The sequence below is a fragment of the Cnephaeus nilssonii genome, assembly GCF_951640355.1.
Source record: "Cnephaeus nilssonii genome assembly, chromosome: 11".
NCBI lineage: Eukaryota > Metazoa > Chordata > Mammalia > Chiroptera > Vespertilionidae > Cnephaeus > Cnephaeus nilssonii.
Genome location: NC_137082.1, coordinates 28,994,279 through 29,011,146, shown reverse-complemented (window position 1 = coordinate 29,011,146; position 16,868 = coordinate 28,994,279). Strand labels below are relative to the sequence as shown.

The window sequence follows — 16,868 nt, the reverse complement described above, 5'->3', positions numbered from 1 at the left end:
TTCATTCACCATTAAATGGGGAAAACTTGGCATTTTTCTGACATCCCCAAGAAAGGGAAACTTGAGCTCTCAGCAAGTCCTCTGTCAGTAAGTCTTAACCCTTTGCACTCGCTTGCTTTTTTCTCGATCCCTTTATTCTACTCGGGATTTAATTTTTTAAATACCCCAGATTTTACAAAGCACGGCAGTAGAATAAAAAACTGGAGTTTCTTTTCATACGAACTTATTTATTTGGATTTTTTTATATTTCAAATTATTGATACATTCAAAGAGTATAAAAAGAGCTGCTACCGATGCTAACCGTGTCAAGTCACACTCGACATCCGAGTGCAAAAGGTTAAAACGTTCAGATCACAACTACAGGGATAGGAGCCTGTGGCTATGTCCAGAGAGGGATCTGAGTTACCCCAGTTCGTCACGGTCACTCTTCTCACCCGGTGCAGGTTGTTTTCTCAATTCTGCTAGGCCAGTGGTCGGCAAACTGCGGCTCGCGAGCCACATGCAGCTCTTTGGCCCCATGAGTGTGGCTCTTCCACAAAATACCACGTGTGGGCGCGCATGTACAGTGCGATTGAAACTTCGTGGCCCATGTGCAGAAGTCGGTTTTCAGCTCTCAAAAGAAATTTCAATCGTTGTACTGTTGATATTTGGCTCTGTTGACTAATGAGTTTGCCGACCACTGTGTTAGGCCAAACACCCTCCTAAGCTATGTTGGTGATTCTGCTGCTTCCATCTTTTCAGTTGTATGAGGTTATTAATCATGTGGGTGGTGGTCTCAGAGCAAAATCTGCAGATACTAATCCTATCAAAAACCCTCTTAGAGGATTAGCATCTTGGCCAAGAAAGTTGATCCTTCAGACGAGCATTTTCTAGCTTTCTCTTCTCAAGTTAGTGAAAGGAATGAACAAAATGAAGCATCGGTCACAGACAGGGAGGGAATCCAGCGCCTCCAGGGTCAGGCTAAATTCCTGAGCCACCAGGCCTACCTTCCACAGAAACCAAGAGAAATAGATCTTGCCTTTCACTGGGTCATAAATTATACCTTGTTCCCTTCCCTTGGCCTTCAGAGCATCGAAGTGTGCTTCCAGTCCTGCCATGGACCCTCCCCACCCATGGGGATTGTTCTGATTTATCATTGCTCACAAAAAAAAGACCTTCACAAAGCTCCTTGCATTATTTCCATGCCATTTCTGTCAAAGGGCCTCAGGACTCTGGGAGTTATTTTAGCTGGAGAATAATGGTGGATGGAGGAGGGGCTATACTGTTGGGTGCATCCCACCCCCAGCCATTGGCTGCCAGGAGGTACAGTCTCAGAGTGAGAAAATGGACTAGAAGGTGCAGGGTATCCCAGACCAGTGCTTCCTAGACACTGACATGCAAAGGACCCTCTGGTGATCGTGTTAAATGCAGGTTATGATTTAGCAGGGCTGGGGCAAGTCCAAGATTCTGCATTTCTAAGGAGGTCCCAGGTGATGTTGATGCTGCTGGTCCACGGACCACTCTGAAAAGCAAAGGGGCAAGACTGAGGAGAGGAAGTGCAGAGAGGTAAAAATGGAAACCATGGGGAGATCAGAGAGGGAAGGACAAGGTCCAGGAGAGCTAGTCTGATGGAGCCCCAGTGCATTACCTCGTCTTCACAGCCATCCCTGCAGGGCCTCTGTGGCCCACGTGTCGGCTACAGTGGGGTGCTTTTGTCCTCCCCGATTCCCTCTTGTTCCAGAGAAGGACTGGAGCACTCAGCCTCCCAGGCCCAGTTGCACACCGGAGAAGGAGGGCCAGGGGATGGGGACCTCCCACCATCCAGTAGGCAGTTCTGTCAAAGAAGGGAGCTCTGCCTTGGCGGGGGCTGACTGCCATGCTGGCTCGGGCCCTTAGCTCTGGGGTAGTTTCGCCATGGAGCAGCCGGGTCTTCAGGTTGGCCTCGGGAAAAACTGATGGGCTCTCCTATTCCTCAGCTTCAACCCCGGCACTACTGCTTGAAGCCAAAGTCTGACCTTCACTTTCTCAAGGGGCAGCTTCCATTTACTGGGTGGTTACTATGTGCCAGGCTCTGTGTAAAGCACTCTCCCACATTGTTTCTTTTTTTAAACTTTTATTTATTGATTTTAGAGAGGGAGAGAGAAACAATGATTTGTTGTTCCACGTATTTATGCATTCACTATGGTCCAGACTGGAGATTGAACCTGCAATCTTACCTTATTGGGACAACACTCTAAACCAACTGAGCTACCCGGCCAAGGCCCACATTGTTTTATTTAATCCTCACAATTACTCTATGAGGTAGGAACTGGTTTATGCCACTTTACAAGAGGAAACTGAGGCCCAAGAGGTAATAAGAGGAAACTGAGGCCCAAGAGGTAATTTGCCCAATACCTTGTAGCTAATACATAGTCTATGCCTTCCCACACTGGCACTAAACCATGACTGAATCACACACCTGTGAGACCAGGAGTCTAGGAGAGAAGCCTCAGGAAAGAAATATATATATACTAGAGGCCCGATACAGGAAATTCATGCAAGAGTAGGTCTTCCCCCAGCTGCCCGCACTGGCTTCCCTCTGGCACCTGAGGTTCCCTAGCAGCCCCAGCTTAGTCTGGAAGGTCGTCCTAATTAGCATATTATGCTATTATTATTATAGATTTTTATTTCAGAGAGGAAGGGGAAGGGAGAGATAGAAACATCAATGCTGAAAGTCATTGATCCGATGCTTCCTGTACGCCCCCCTACTGTGGATCGAGCACACAACCTGGGCATGTGTCTTGGCCGGGAATCAAGCCGTGACCTCCTGGTTCATAGGTCAACTCTCAACCTCTGAGCCACACCAGCCAGGCTCAGGAAAGGAATTTAGATGACAGAGCTAGGTAACTAAAGTGTCTTGATTTGGTTTATGACCCTTTGAAGGTCAGCAAAAAGTCAAGGCTATGATTATCCCTCTACCAGCTTCTCTCACCACACCAGTAACAGGAGGTTCTTCTGTGCCAGCTAGCAGGAACATTGCATAACCTCAGAGGAGGGGACTCACAAGTGGTTGTGAACTGAGCTCACTGTAGTTGACTCACTGGGTTGCACCAACTCTGAAGAGTAGATGGCCTGCCAGGCAAGTGATAGAGGCTCATTTAGGAAAGTGTGAATTAAATAGTGCCAGCCATCTGTCCATACATCACAGGAAGTGTCCTGGATGGAAATGCACTCTTGGCTTTGGTTCTTCATTCAATAAACCTAAATGACCACAAGCACTAGCCCATCAGACACGTTGTCCTTAATGAAGAAAATTAGCATAAGGTTGGGAATGAAATTAACTAAGCAGTGGTGAGAAGTGCAGTGAACTGCAGAATTCTGCTCAGCCAAAGCTGCTTGGCTACCTTGCTCCAGTTGGTTGTAGTCTCTCAGTAACAAAGAAAAGCCAAAAATAAAGATAATGTGAACCTTGCCATTTTTAAAAACAAAATGAAGGCCAACATATGTGGTTACTAGTTTGTAAACTCTGCTCTTCACTAACCAAACCCTATCTTTTCCTGTTCTACCTTCAGCACTTGTCAATTCTTGGCAGAAAGGAAGCAGCCAAAATGTGTCTGGCACACTGACCAGGTGAAGCTCATCCAGAGGCAATGGGTCTGGAATAGCCATCATATGTAGAACAGCTGATGCAATAGGGGAGGACTTTTAAAATATATTTTATTGATGTTTTTACAGAGGAAGGGAGAGGGATAGAGAGTTAGGAACATCGATCAGCTGCCTCCTGCACACACACCCCCCCCCCCCCACTGGAGATGTGCCCGCAACCAAGGTACATGTCCTTGACCAGAATCGAACCTGGGACCCTTCAGTCTGCAGGCCAACGCTCTATCCACTGAGCCAAACCGGTTAGGACAGGGGTAAGACTTTTAGACTTGAGAGGCAAAATTGTTGCAAATAAGAAAATCCTTATAAGGCTAGGGCACATGGTTTGGCCAACACTATAAAGGCCAGAGTAGAGGGGAGGGAAAGCCATTTTTAGGTAAAATAAACATTTGGTGATTGACACTCATCCCTACTACCACAGTGCATACTCCCCTCCCACTTCTTTACTTGTCCAGCCCCTAAAGTCATTTGGCTTTCATACTTGGTAAGTCAATTCAGGCTTTTCCTAAATTTGACTTGCAAATATCCAACCTATTACCTAAGAATCTTACCCAACTCAGGGTTTTCCCCAAGGACTAAAATGAAATAGAATACATAATGTAAGTGCTTGACACAACACTGGGCAAAGGGTTCAAGAAACATTCATTATTATTATGGAGGTCTAGATGTTTTTTCTTTAAAAATATACTTTTATTGATATCAGAGGAAGGGAGAGAGATATAGAAACATCAGTGCTGAGAGAGACTCATTGATCGGCTACTTCCTGCACACCCCAACCCATGCCATGTGCCCTGACCAGGAAATTGAACTGTGACCTTTTGATTCATAAGTTGACGCTCAACCACTGAGCCACGCCATCCGGGCTAGATGTTTTCTATAAAGCACCAGAATATACAACTGCTGTCAATGCATATTTACAGGGATTCTGATTTTGGCTTAATAAACAGTATATCTGTAACAATCCCAAATGGAACGAAATTATGAGCCCAAATGTTCAAATAGAACGAGGACCATCCCTCAGGGGACATCCAAGAAGGAATTCATGCTCTAGGAATCTGACTTTTATGGTCTCTGTTCTTAGAACCCTATGACTACATGTATAGCATGATAAACTGTACTTTTAATTTACATTTTAAAAATGTGGCTGAAGCCCTAGTCGGTTTGGTTCAGTGAACAGAGCATTGGCCTGTGGACTAAAGGGTCCCAGGTTTGATTCTGGTCAAGGGCACGTACCTCAGTTGCAGGCTCGATCCCCAGCCCTGGTCAGGGTGACTGAGGGAGGCAACCAATCCATGTGTGTCTCTTGCATTGATGCCCCCCTGCCCCCCCGCCACTTCCACTCTCTCTAAAAATCTATGGAAAAATATCCTCAGGTGCAATAAGTGAAATAAATAAAAATATAGCTGATCTCTGTGGATATGGAAAGATATAGAAAATAGAATAGGTAGAGCCTGGTTGGCGTGGCTCAGTGGTTGAGCGTCAACCTATGAACCAGAAGGTCACAGTTCAATTCCAAGTCAGGGCACATACCCTGGTTGTGGGTCAATCCCCGGGTGTGGGATGTGCAGGAGGCAGCCGACCAATGATTCTCTCTCATCATTGATGTTTTTCTCTCTCTCCCTCCGTCTTCCTTCCTCTCTGAAATCAATAAAAAAATAGGTAGAAAAAAAGAAATTATAAAACTATACAATGGGAGACCATTTTTTGTTTGTTTGTTTTTTAAAGGATATACACATACATACTTAGAATGTTTCTGAAAGGGTATACAAGAAACTTAATTAGATAACCTTGGGGAATGGGGTGGGGCACAAATGTTTACTCACACCAACCAAATGCATACTTTCCACTTTATGTCCTCCTGTTCCATTCCCCCCTATCCTAACGAATAGCATCATTACCCTTATAAAAAAGACCTTCTGGTCTGAGCTTTGCTTTGCAAATACTGCCCAGAACAGCTTTATAAATTTCCTCACATCTTCATTGCCAAGGCCCAAGAACTTTAATCAGACTACTGGACTCCCCAACCTACCCTCCCATTAACAAATGTATCTAATCTTGGAGGCTGCTTCAGGTCACCCTCTTTGTCCCTCATTTCCTGAGTTCTAGTGTTTTTTCCCATGTGCATTTTGTGGGTGATCTCATCCAGCCCCATGGTTCCTGGATATATTGTCCCAACACTGACTCCCAAATTTCTACCTCCAGCCTAGACTCCCTTCCTGTACTGCAAACCTGTGCATTGCAAATGCCTTGTCAACAGCTCCTTTTGAATGTCAAGCAGACACCTAAACTTAACACACCCAAAGTTGAACTCATCCTCCCCAGTTAAACTTGCTCTACCCAGAGTCCTCCAAATCCCAGCTAATAGCACTTCCAGGCCTCTAGTTGCCAATCCACAACCTCAGAGTAAAAGAATTACTGGAAAGCAGGCTGACCTACAATGCCAGTTATCTAAAAATAAAAGTAGTCCTGGGTATTGGGATCTAAGATATCATTTAATCATTAAAATGTTTTCTGAAATATGTTTAAAATTAACTCATTTAAGTGTAGGACTTAGATTTTGACATTTTGTTTTGAACGTAAGTCACCTTTTGCAAGCTAGGAAACAAAATCAAATTAAGGCAATCTAGTCCCCTAGGAATCCAGGCCAAATCTTGCAATCTTCAGAAGAAGGACATCATAATACAAGGTGCTAACAATGGGGTTATAAACTCTAACTAACAACCACTTATCTACATTTTTCCTTAGAAAACTGCCAAAAGTCTAGTCCTTAAAGGCATGACATACAGAACATCTTAATCTATAAAGGATAGAATTACCCAAATTATATGGTGCCCAACCTAATTGTGAGCCAGATCAGTGCTGGCCAAGGAATGGTGAGCAGAGAAAGTGTTTACATCTTGAAAACTTGCTCTGAGGTTTAAAATTCCTGATTGCTCTGAATAAGAAAGCAAGTAAAAAATATTTCAGATGCACCCACACTAATATTTGATTTTGCCAAGGTCTTCCACTTGAACAGGGGGTAAGATACTTACGTATTTTCAAAATAAATTACTTAGTAATAAGAAATTTGACAAAACTGCAGTCTTCCATTTACCACAAGAACAAACTGATAATAAAGACTATTTAAAAGAAACGCTCCACTCTAAAAAGGGTGGTGGCAGCAACACTTCCCACTACAGAATAGCCTCCCACTTTCTCCAATTAACATTGCTATTCTTCCATGATACAGGTTCATGTGGAAAAACTTGTCAGCTTTTTGTCAGGGCCAGGAGATGAAATATAAAGCATGCCCTAATTAGCTAATTGTAAGCTCTTAGGATGGACCCATAAAACATGGCCATTGTTTTGTTAAGCATCTGCAACCTGCAGAATTCCTTAGCCCTAAGCTATAGTTTCTGCTCAGTATCTTAAAGCTGAGCTCAGTCCCATCTGACTCTGCCCCTCAGGGCTAAGGTAGGTGCTAGTCATCAAAGTCTGGAATGTCATCGTAGGAGTAACCCCGGTAGCCTTTGGATGCATAGTAAGCGATGCGCAGGTGGTAAAACCCTGGCAGGAACACCAAGATGCCAATGATCAGAACAGGAACGGCCCGATCTGCCCCCTGGTGGCAAAAGGAGGCAAACGCATTAGTACCACACAAATTATAAAATTTCAAATAACAAGAGAAAAAAATAAAATAAAAAAAATAATAAAATTTCAAATAACACATGATGAGTCCAATCCATAGATCAGCATCTTATACTTTCCAGTGCATTTTCTTTGAATAGTATACTACCTAGCAAAGGTTTTACATCTTTTTTTCTCCTGATTACTAATTGCAGAAAAACTGTAAAATACAAAAAATTATAAAGAAAATAAATTATCCATGTTCATAAAATATTTTGACTTATTTTCTTCTGCTCCTTCTTTAAAGTTTTTAGTTGTGAACACACCCTGTGCCTTGTTTTTGTCTCTGATAACAAGGTATTGCCAAAATATTACTAAAAGTTCTTCATTGTGCAGTAGGGAGGTGAAGTAGTTAAAGGTACAAAATTCCAGTTATAAAATAAGTCCTGAGCATGGTGATTCCAGTTAAGAATGCTGTACTCTACTAGTATATCTGAAAGTTGACGAGAGAGTAGATGTTAAAAGTTCTTATCACACACAAAAAATGTATAACTATGTGTGGTGATGCATGTTAACTAGACTTATTGTGGTGATCTTTCACAATATATACAAATACTGAATAATTATATTATACACCTGGAACTAATATAATGGTTTTTAAAAAATATATTGGATTTAATAGAAAATATCACATTGTAAACAAGTCCACTGATTTATTAGGTAAAACAGAATGACAGCACGATCACATGTAAAAGGTAAAAACAAAATGCTGATACCCAACACAGCACTTAGAGGCCTGAGCCCGGCTCTGAAAGATCTTCACCAGAAATAGAGGCAGCAGCAGCTTGAAACAGGCACAAAGACAGCAGTAGGAAGCTTAAGAGAATATAAGGAAGGCAGAGCAATAGACGTATCTTGTGAACAGGGGTGAAGGACAAAGGGACAAAAGGGTTCTATTATGGAAACATCAGAGCAGGCCACATGAACCTGAGAGGGATAGAAGGGCCGGGTATTTTAGGTGGAAAAGGCAACTTTAGAGGCATTTGTATGTTGTCTTGGCACTCAGCTCCTAGGGAAGCAGACATGTCCCTCGTGCTGTGACTTAAATAACTGAGCTGCTTGCCCCAGCCCCGATCACCTTGGCTGAATAGCTCATTGAAATCATGCCGGTGTCTGTTGCCCCAGTGGACCTTCCTCTTATTAATGAGTATGTGAAATGGGGGAGCCACAGTGAGGCCTTGGAACAAAACCACAGGGCTCCAGTGGGAAAGGATTTCCGCCTTCCTCCCTGTGCTGGAGGTCCCTAAGGGAGAGGAGTTTAATGTTGCTGGGTCCCTTGAGGCTCTGCTCTGAGCTTATCAGCAAAGCCTTCTCTTTAGCCCTCCCCTCCCCAATCCTCCCCAATAAGTCCTCAGAGTTCATGGAAAGGCCAACTGAGAGAGAGAAAAAGAAAAAAAAAACCAAAAATGGAGGAAAGAAAGGGGCAGTTTTTCCCCCCAGGGCACTTGTTACCAGAGAGACTGCCTCCTTATGCTGATTTTAGATAGAGGGTTTGTTCCTTAACCTGGAACAGCGCTTCTCAAATAAACTGCAGGCCTGCTCAAGAGGGGCTCTTGAGCCTTTCCAGGGGTTTTGTCCAATATAAGCAGCCCCTATTCCCCCCAAATGAGAATCTACATATAATGATAGAAATTCATGACAGGAGTGTTTTGTACATGTGAACAATGTCAAAGGCAGAACACAAAGCTAAAAATCCCTAGTCCAGGTGTTCTCAAACTTTTTAAACAGGAGGCCAGTTCACTGTCCCTCAGACCGCTGGAGGGCCGGACTATAGTTAAAAAAAAACTATGAACAAATTCCTATGCACACTGCACATATCTTATTTTGAAGTAAAAAAACAAAACGGCAAAAACACCCTCATGTGGCCCGCGGGCCATAGTTTGAGGACGCCTGCCCTAGTCTGTGTGGAGCAGAAATCAAAATTATGGAAAGATGTTTTTTTTTCAGATTAAGAGTAAGGTTTCTCCCTCTCTCTCTTTTGTTGTTGTTGTTAATCCTCTCCAGAGGATATTTTTTTCCATTGATTTTTAGACAGAAGGAATGGAAGGAGGGAGGGAGGGAGGGAAGGAGGGAAACATCAGTTTGTTGTTCCACTTATTTATGCATTCAGTGGTTGATTTCTTTTTTATTTTTCAAAATCTTTATTATTAAAAGGATTATATAGATCCTCCTTTCCCCCCATAAACCTCTTCCAGCCCATTCCTGTCCCCCAACCAGGCCCTCACTACCACATTGTCTGTGTCCACAGGCTAAACATATATGCATACATGTTCATTGGTTGATTTCTTCCCACCCACCCTCCCCTGCCTTCCCTCTGAGGTTCAACAATCATTGGTTGATTTTTGTATGTACCCTGACTAGGGATGAAACCCACAACCTTGGTGTATTGGGACGATGCTCTAACCAACCCAGATACTCAGCCAGGGCTCTGAGTAAGAGTAAGTTACAAACAAGTCATTTCTCCTGCAGCTAAATTCCATAAGTAGGCTCCATGCTGCAGAGCCAAAAAACAGTAAGTTCACCCATTTATCTGGAGTAACCATACAATTCTGTCCTCCTAAAGACAATTTCCAGAAAGACCTGCCTGTCCCAATGAGGTTTTTGACACTAGGATTAACACAGACTGATAATCACTGTATGGTTTCTTTAAAAACTGGCTTTTCTATTTCCTTCTCTTGGATACGGTACAAGGGGTCCACCAACATGTGGGCTGGGAATCAAACCAGAACCTCCTGGTTCATTGGTCAACGCTCAACCACTGAGCACACGGGCTGGGCCAGGGATCAATCTTAGTATCGACTAAAAATGAGGACAATCATTATGTGCCTCCTAAGTAATGTTATATCAATGTTCTCAAAATATAGTCCTTGGACCACCAGCATTTCCTGGGAACCTTTTGGAAATGCAAATTCTCACGCCCCACTCTAGACTTATAGAATTGAAATCTCTGGGAGTGGGAGCAAGAAATCTGTGTTCTGGCACAAGAACAGACATATAGATCAATGGAATAGAAGAGAGAACCCAGAAATCGACGCAAACCACTATGCTCAATTAATATTTGACAAAGGAGGCATGCACATACAATGGAGTCAAGACAGTCTCTTCAATAAATGGTGCTGGGAAAATTGGACAGATACATGCGAAAAAATGAAACTAGACCACCAACTTACACCATACGCAAAAATAAACTCAAAATGGATCAAGGACTTAAACGTAAGACGGGAAACCATAAAAATACTAGAGGAATCCACAGGCAGCGAAATCTCAGACATGCTGAAGCAAAAAAAATTAAAAAAAGAAAAAATCTGTATTAACATATCCGCAAGGTAATTCAGATTGACACTGAAGTTTGAGAATCATATTCTTTCTAAAACTAAACTAAACTAAATCCAAATTGAAATAAGTCCCTAGCCCTGGCAGAATAGCTCAGTTAGTTAGAGAGTCCAAGGTTATGGGTTCAATTCCCAGTCAGAGCACATACAAGAAGCAACCAATGAGCCCTAGCTGATTTGGTTCAGTGGATAGAGTGTTGGCCTGTGGACTGAAAGGTCCCAGGTTCGATTCCGGTCAAGGATATATGCTCAGGATGCGGACTCGATCCCCAGTAGGGGACGTGCAGGAGGCAGCCAATCAATGATTCTCTCTCATCATTGATGTTTCTATCTCTCTATCCCTCTCCCTTCCTCTCTGAAATTAAAAAAAAAAAAAAAAAGCAACCAATGAATGCATAAATAAGTGGAACAACAAATTGATGTTTTTCTCTTCCTTCCTCTTTCCCTCTAAAGTTAATGAAAATTTAAAAATAATAAATAAACCCCTAAATCTAACCATTTGCAAGAAATATGAGGAATAGAACAAGGTAAACGATAGTAAGACAACACTCCTAGATTTATGTAAAAACTGTTAGATACATACTGAAGATGCACACTTAAGAATTTATCAGCAAAATGTAAATCTGGTATTTGGTTTAATATACAGGAAAAAAAGTTAAGGGGGATAGATGAAACAAAATGTTTATTACTGTTGATGCTGAGTGGTGGACATATGGGGGTTCGTTATATTATTACATCTATTTCTGTTTTGTTTGAAATGTCTGTAATAAAAAGTGGAAAAAAAATCCCAAACAAAACAAAAGCTATTACTGATTTTCTTAATATTATTATCGTTTTTTATAAAGTAGTCTTTATAAACCACACAAGGTAAATGGTATTTGTTGCATGTGGATCTCACTTCCACTTTCAATTTTTATAACGTGATTAATAGACACTTTACTAAACTCCTGGGATTTATACTGCATGCTGCAATAAAAGTGAACTGAAGGTGCAGTCCTGAGGTCAGGTGTTCAAACTTAGACTGCATACCAAGGAAACATCTGGTGGCCATATAATAGTTTTAAACAGCGAAGGACCTAGTTAGATATACTTTCTAATTAGATATACTCCTTAAAACCCATATACAGCCATTTTATTGTGACAGTGCTACTATTGCCAAGTCCAATGATAATGCCCAGTTTCAGTTTTTATCTGTGTTCCTTCTGCAGAGCAATGTGACCATAATCCCTTCGCCTGGTTTGAAGAACAAACATGAATTATGGTCAATGCAAGTTCAGAACAACTTAGATGCTGTGTTTAAGTATCTGTGTACAGCCCAAGAACCAGCAAGCATCACTTCAGGTTTCTAAGGTATCGTACTGAAGCTCAACAGGGACTGCAACCAAATCCCAATATAAGAAGGCGCCGATTAATGAGCTAAGAGTCCTCACTTGGTTAGTGGCCCCAGACTTTCACAAGCCTTACTCTCTCTCCCCAAACAGACTAGAAAGTCTATAGCACTGCAAAGCTGCAATAACAGTGTTCTCCTCCAGTTATAGCCTTTATCATTCAGGAGTCCTCGATGCCAGGCTTAGTTTTGCTGTCCCAAACTATGAGAGTGGGAAAAGTGCCCAATATCACAGAAGAAAAATTTGCTGACCTGCCACCACCCACCTCAGAGCAACTGTGGGAGAAGTTTGTTGTTGCTCAAAGGAAGAAACACATTTTTTGTTATCAGAGAACAAAATCTTCATAAAACAAAATCCTTTTCTGCTTTATGCTGTGCTACTAGATTCGAATATAAAACAATAGAGCCCTGGCTCACATTTTAGAGGCCTCATGGCAAATTCCCACAAACCCTTCAGCTTACCCCTTTGCTGATATAGCCCGCCAGCAGGAGGGAGCCTATGATGATGAGAAAGGTGCCAATCAAAAACAGTACTGTAGCAAGCGCAATGGCCTTATATGGAATCTTAGGAGGGCTTTTCTTAAACTGGAAGAGAAACAAAACAAGACAAGAGCATTATGAAAATACCAGGGCTGATACTTTAAAGCAAGGAGGATAGTAAGAACCAATATGAATGCTTCATGTGTCTTGAAGTAAGCCCTACCACCCAGTGCAGCTCTGGGAGAGAAAGGAAAGGGATAGGCAGGAGATGAAGCTCTAATTACTGCTCTACCGGCAGTCCCAGCAGAATGTTATTTCTAGTTCTAGTCTCATTCCACAGACCATAAAAAAACTACTTTCTTACAAAACAAAAGGTACTTTATGGTTATTCATTGATTAGATATGTATTTATTAAGTGCTTGGTACATGGAAGGCTGTACTGATCTACAGGGATGCAAGAGTGAACATCTGGAGAAGTTGTGTCAAACAGTAAGTAAAACAGAGTATTTATTAAGCTTGTACCTGGAGAAGTAAAGAAAATAAGTGATTTCTGGCTTTTAGAGTTAAGTCAGCATACAGTCAAAGCTTTTTAGAAACAGCTTTTTCTAAAGCTTTAGTTGCCTGCCACCACCCACCTCAGAGGAACTGTGGGAGAAGTTGCCTGCCCCACGGAACAAGTAACCTGCCTTAACAAGTTCAATTCAAGGTTAAGATTCACAAACAAACTTCCTAAGGTTTGGTTCATGGCTATATATGACCTAATTGGCTGGAAACTTCCCAGATATACTAAAAAAAACCCCACAAAACAAAAAACCTTTCTCCTTTAAGTGCAGGTCCAAAGAGTACAAAGAATAATTGATTTGTTTATATTTAAAAGGATGGCTGCCTGCTACTTCTTCCTTGGCCCTCATTCCACCTAAAATACTCTCCTCTAAGGAGAAATGGGCAAAAGGAGATGCTACGCCATTAAGTATTTTATAAAAAAATCATCAGGGTAGGGTACAAGCTTAATAAATACTCTGTTTTACTTACTGTTTGCCACCAAAAATACCTTTAATAAACAATCTCATGGCATCAGGAAAGAGGAAGGAATTCCACAATCTGCTGGCTTTAGCAGTTAGTTTCTCCCTTAAAAGATGAACTGGCTTTGACTAAAGTGTAAACAAACTGATGACAAAGCCCTTAAAATTTTTTCCTACTTAACAAAACACAGTCTGATTATTTTTCAGATAAACTAAATAAAATTTGCAATTGCTGGGCTTTGTCATTACAACTGAAAATTCTTAGGAAGGAACTGCATTTATATTGGTTTGAAACAGCTCCGCCAAGATCCCTCCTCTGCAGGCTATGGCTGAAAGGTGCTGGGTTTCTTTCTTGCTGCTCCCTCTAATCCCCAGGGACAGTTAGCAAAAACCTCTACCCGTCAGGTCTTCCTGCTAGCTCATCAGAAACAGAGCCAGCCAGTCTCATCAGCTCTCTTGTGCACTTACCTGAAGGTCAATGTAGCCATCATCTGTGCTGGAGAGTCTTGAGTATTTCACTTTACTACTGGGGATTCCAGTAGCCAGGTTGGTACGAGATGGCATCATAACACACTGACACAGCAACAGTCTGAAAACAAGGAGAACTGTTAATGTCTGCAAGCAACAATGGTGTTTTATATAGCCCATAAATTCAGGCATCTCAGATGCAGTGATTTGGAGTTCTGGGCTGTGATGACATACTAGCAAATGGCAATTTAGGCTCTACTGCTCTTAGAACCTGACCTTCTTTTGACAAAATGAAAATAGCCTCGTTATATACCCACTCTGGTTTGTCCTCGTAGAATGCAAGTCAAGACAATGACCAAAAAACAGAACTCATATGTACCTTGCCACCAACGTTCCCCTGCCTCCTAATTTTTCCAAAGTCATACAGGGTGTAAGAGTAATGATTCAAGTCCAAGTCTACCTGAAGGTCAATGTAGCCATCATCTATGCTGGAGAATCTTGAGTACTTCACTTTTCTACTGGGGATTCCAGTAGCCAGGATGGTATAAGGTAGCATCATTTGGACTTATGCAAAGTCCAAATTTTCAACCATTCTGCTATAGTATTGTTTGCCTCTTGTCCCTGCTTCAGAAAAAAGCAAGAGGCGCATATACTCAAGTGATTCTCGTATTTGCTAGGGAGGAAGTAGAGAGAGGGTGGGGAATAGAATACACTCATACCTACATTTTGCCTATTTCCCCCTGATGAATATCATGCTGTTAATGCAAAGAATTTGTAAAGCTTCTTGTAAATTTGGATAAGCTCCTGGCTATCAGTACTGTACCAGTGACTTCTGATTTGCCTGCCTCTCTGCCCCACTCAAGCAGTGAAAGTAGTGATTCCATTTTCCAGATTACTTCTATAATTACATTTTTAAAAAATCATGGCCATTTTGTCAGTTGTTTAAGAGATAGTAGATAAGATTTAAAAACAATGACATTTAGGAACATTTGAGATATTGCTCCCCGCCTATGTTTTAGTTCAAATAAACTGTTACAAAAAAAAAAAGACATTTGAGCCCTGGCCAGCATGGCTCAGTGGTTGGAGTGTCGGCCCAAGAACTGAAGGATCTCAGGTTCGATTCCCAGTCAAGGGCACGTGCCTAGGTTGAAGGTTCCATCCCGCCCTGGTCCTGGCCCCCCCAGTGTGGGAGGCAATCAATCAATGTGTCTCTGTCCCATCTATGTTTCTCTCTCTCCCCCCTCCCTTCCACTCTCTATAGAGAATCAATGGAAAAAATATTCTCGGGTGAGGATTAGGAGAAAGAAAAAAAAAAGACATTTGAATTGAAAAACATTTGTATACTTTTCCTCCATAAAACCAGTTATATATAAAAAAAGAAATCTATTTTGATCGTAAAGCTATTTCATTTCTTTTAAAAGAGAAAATTAGGTATTTCAATAAGGGTAACATAAACAAACAAACAAACAAGCAAAGCCTGGCCTTCCTCTGGTATGACACTTTACAAATAATCATTATAGTAACGGCAGTAAATAATTACTGGTTAGGTGGCAGTGCTTTATATGTACTTAGTCCCAGGTATTAGTGAGGTATGTTAAATGGCCTCCATTCAACCTAAACTAAGTAGCTTTATAAAGGAATTGGTGCTAAATGCTCATATCCCTTCTTATTAATTACATACTGCTGCAGATATCAAGTATTGAAAAAAAAGAGTGTGCTAACTTATATGCCACCCTAAAAGGTGTTAAATAACAAAATTCAACTAGTTTGAAGATCTAATTGGCTTTATTACTCAAGTGGTGAAACAGGCGCATCCCATATAGCAGCTGACAGGGAAGATTTTTACCTCAGAAAGAGGGGACTCAAAGTGCAGTGAGGTTAGCCAAAGCCGGTTTGGCTCAGTGGATAGAGCGTGGGCCTGCAGACTGAAAGGTCCCAGGTTCGATTCCGGTCAAGGGCACATCCCCGGTGGGGGGTGTGCAGGAGGCAGCTGATCGATGTTTCTAAATCTCTATCCCTCTCCCTTCCTCTCTGTAAAAAATCAATAAAATATATATTTTTTAAAAAGTGCAGTGAGGTTAAGTTTTGGTTTGTTACTCCATTTGGCCTATTGTTGTTGATTTTATAAACAAATGGTTAAACTGAATCAAATACTAGGTTTGTAACTGTTGCGATCCGATTACATGGAATATGTGGGGGTTTAGGAGGGCAGTTAATCCTCTCTGATTTGTATTGGTCGAAGTTTATGTCCTCTGCCATTAACTACAGTATTCATACACCCGCAACGAAACAAAACGCGCAGGTCGAGAGGGAGAAGGGAGAGGAGTAAGAATTCTAAGAGGGAAAAGGGAACACGGGAATCGATGTTTCCAAAGTTCCCCACAGGGTTTTTACCAGCTCCATCGCACCCCTCAATCCCTCAGCCCCGCAACGTCGCAGCAACCAGCACAGCGCCTGGCACGCCGCGCCGGCACACACTGCTTTCCGGCCTGTCTCCGGACCTCGCCGGGAAGAGGAATAAGAACCCACACGAATTTAGACCGAAAACAAACAAAGCCGGTTTCTGGAAGAGGCCAGCGGTGCGGAGGGCTCGGGGCTGGACTGCAGCGGGGAGCCGTCCCCGCGCCGCCGGGAACCTGAAGGCCCTCTCCCGCGCCCGCCCCGCCGGACGCACCCCTCACCGGAGCGCCGTGCCCAGTCGTCCGCGCGTCGACTGCCCGCTCGCCGCTGGAAACGGAGATGCTCATGACACGCCTCACCTAACTGCCGCCTGCCCCGCCCCGCCCCGACCGGATCAACGCCGGAAACCGCGCACAGGAAGGCGGCGCAACGGAAGTGGCATCACCGGGAGCGACGCCCCCAACCCGCTTTCCGGAAACACCTCTTCAGCCC

At 42.6% G+C, this 16,868-nt stretch overlaps 1 protein-coding gene across 2 annotated transcripts; it reads right to left on the bottom strand.

Annotated features, from left to right (window-relative positions):
• Positions 1–376: 376 nt before the first annotated feature.
• On the bottom strand, positions 377–16,780 carry TMEM230 (transmembrane protein 230). Of its 2 annotated transcripts, none has more exons than XM_079783359.1 (4): positions 16,651–16,769; positions 13,977–14,097; positions 12,469–12,591; positions 377–7,222 (listed from the first exon to the last, which is right to left on the bottom strand). In XM_079783359.1, the coding sequence occupies exons 2-4, from the start codon at positions 14,073–14,075 to the stop codon at positions 7,082–7,084; spliced, it is 363 nt and encodes a 120-aa protein (XP_079639485.1). In that variant the 5' UTR covers positions 14,076–14,097; positions 16,651–16,769; the 3' UTR covers positions 377–7,081. The 2 variants fall into 2 exon arrangements, with proteins under 2 accessions (XP_079639485.1, XP_079639484.1); XM_079783358.1 differs by having other exon boundaries at positions 378–7,222; positions 16,658–16,780.
• Positions 16,781–16,868: the final 88 nt, after the last annotated feature.

Coding starts and splice junctions, on each gene's coding strand:
- TMEM230 (XM_079783358.1), bottom strand. CDS start 14,075: ATGATGCCATCTCGTACCAACCTGGCTACTGGAATCCCCAGTAGTAAA. Junction 12,592..13,976: donor ATGGCTACATTGACCTTCAG/GTAAGTGCACAA, acceptor TTTCTCTTCCAG/TTTAAGAAAAGCCCTCCTAA. Junction 7,223..12,468: donor CGGGCTATATCAGCAAAGGG/GTAAGCTGAAGG, acceptor TTTTGCCACCAG/GGGGCAGATCGGGCCGTTCC.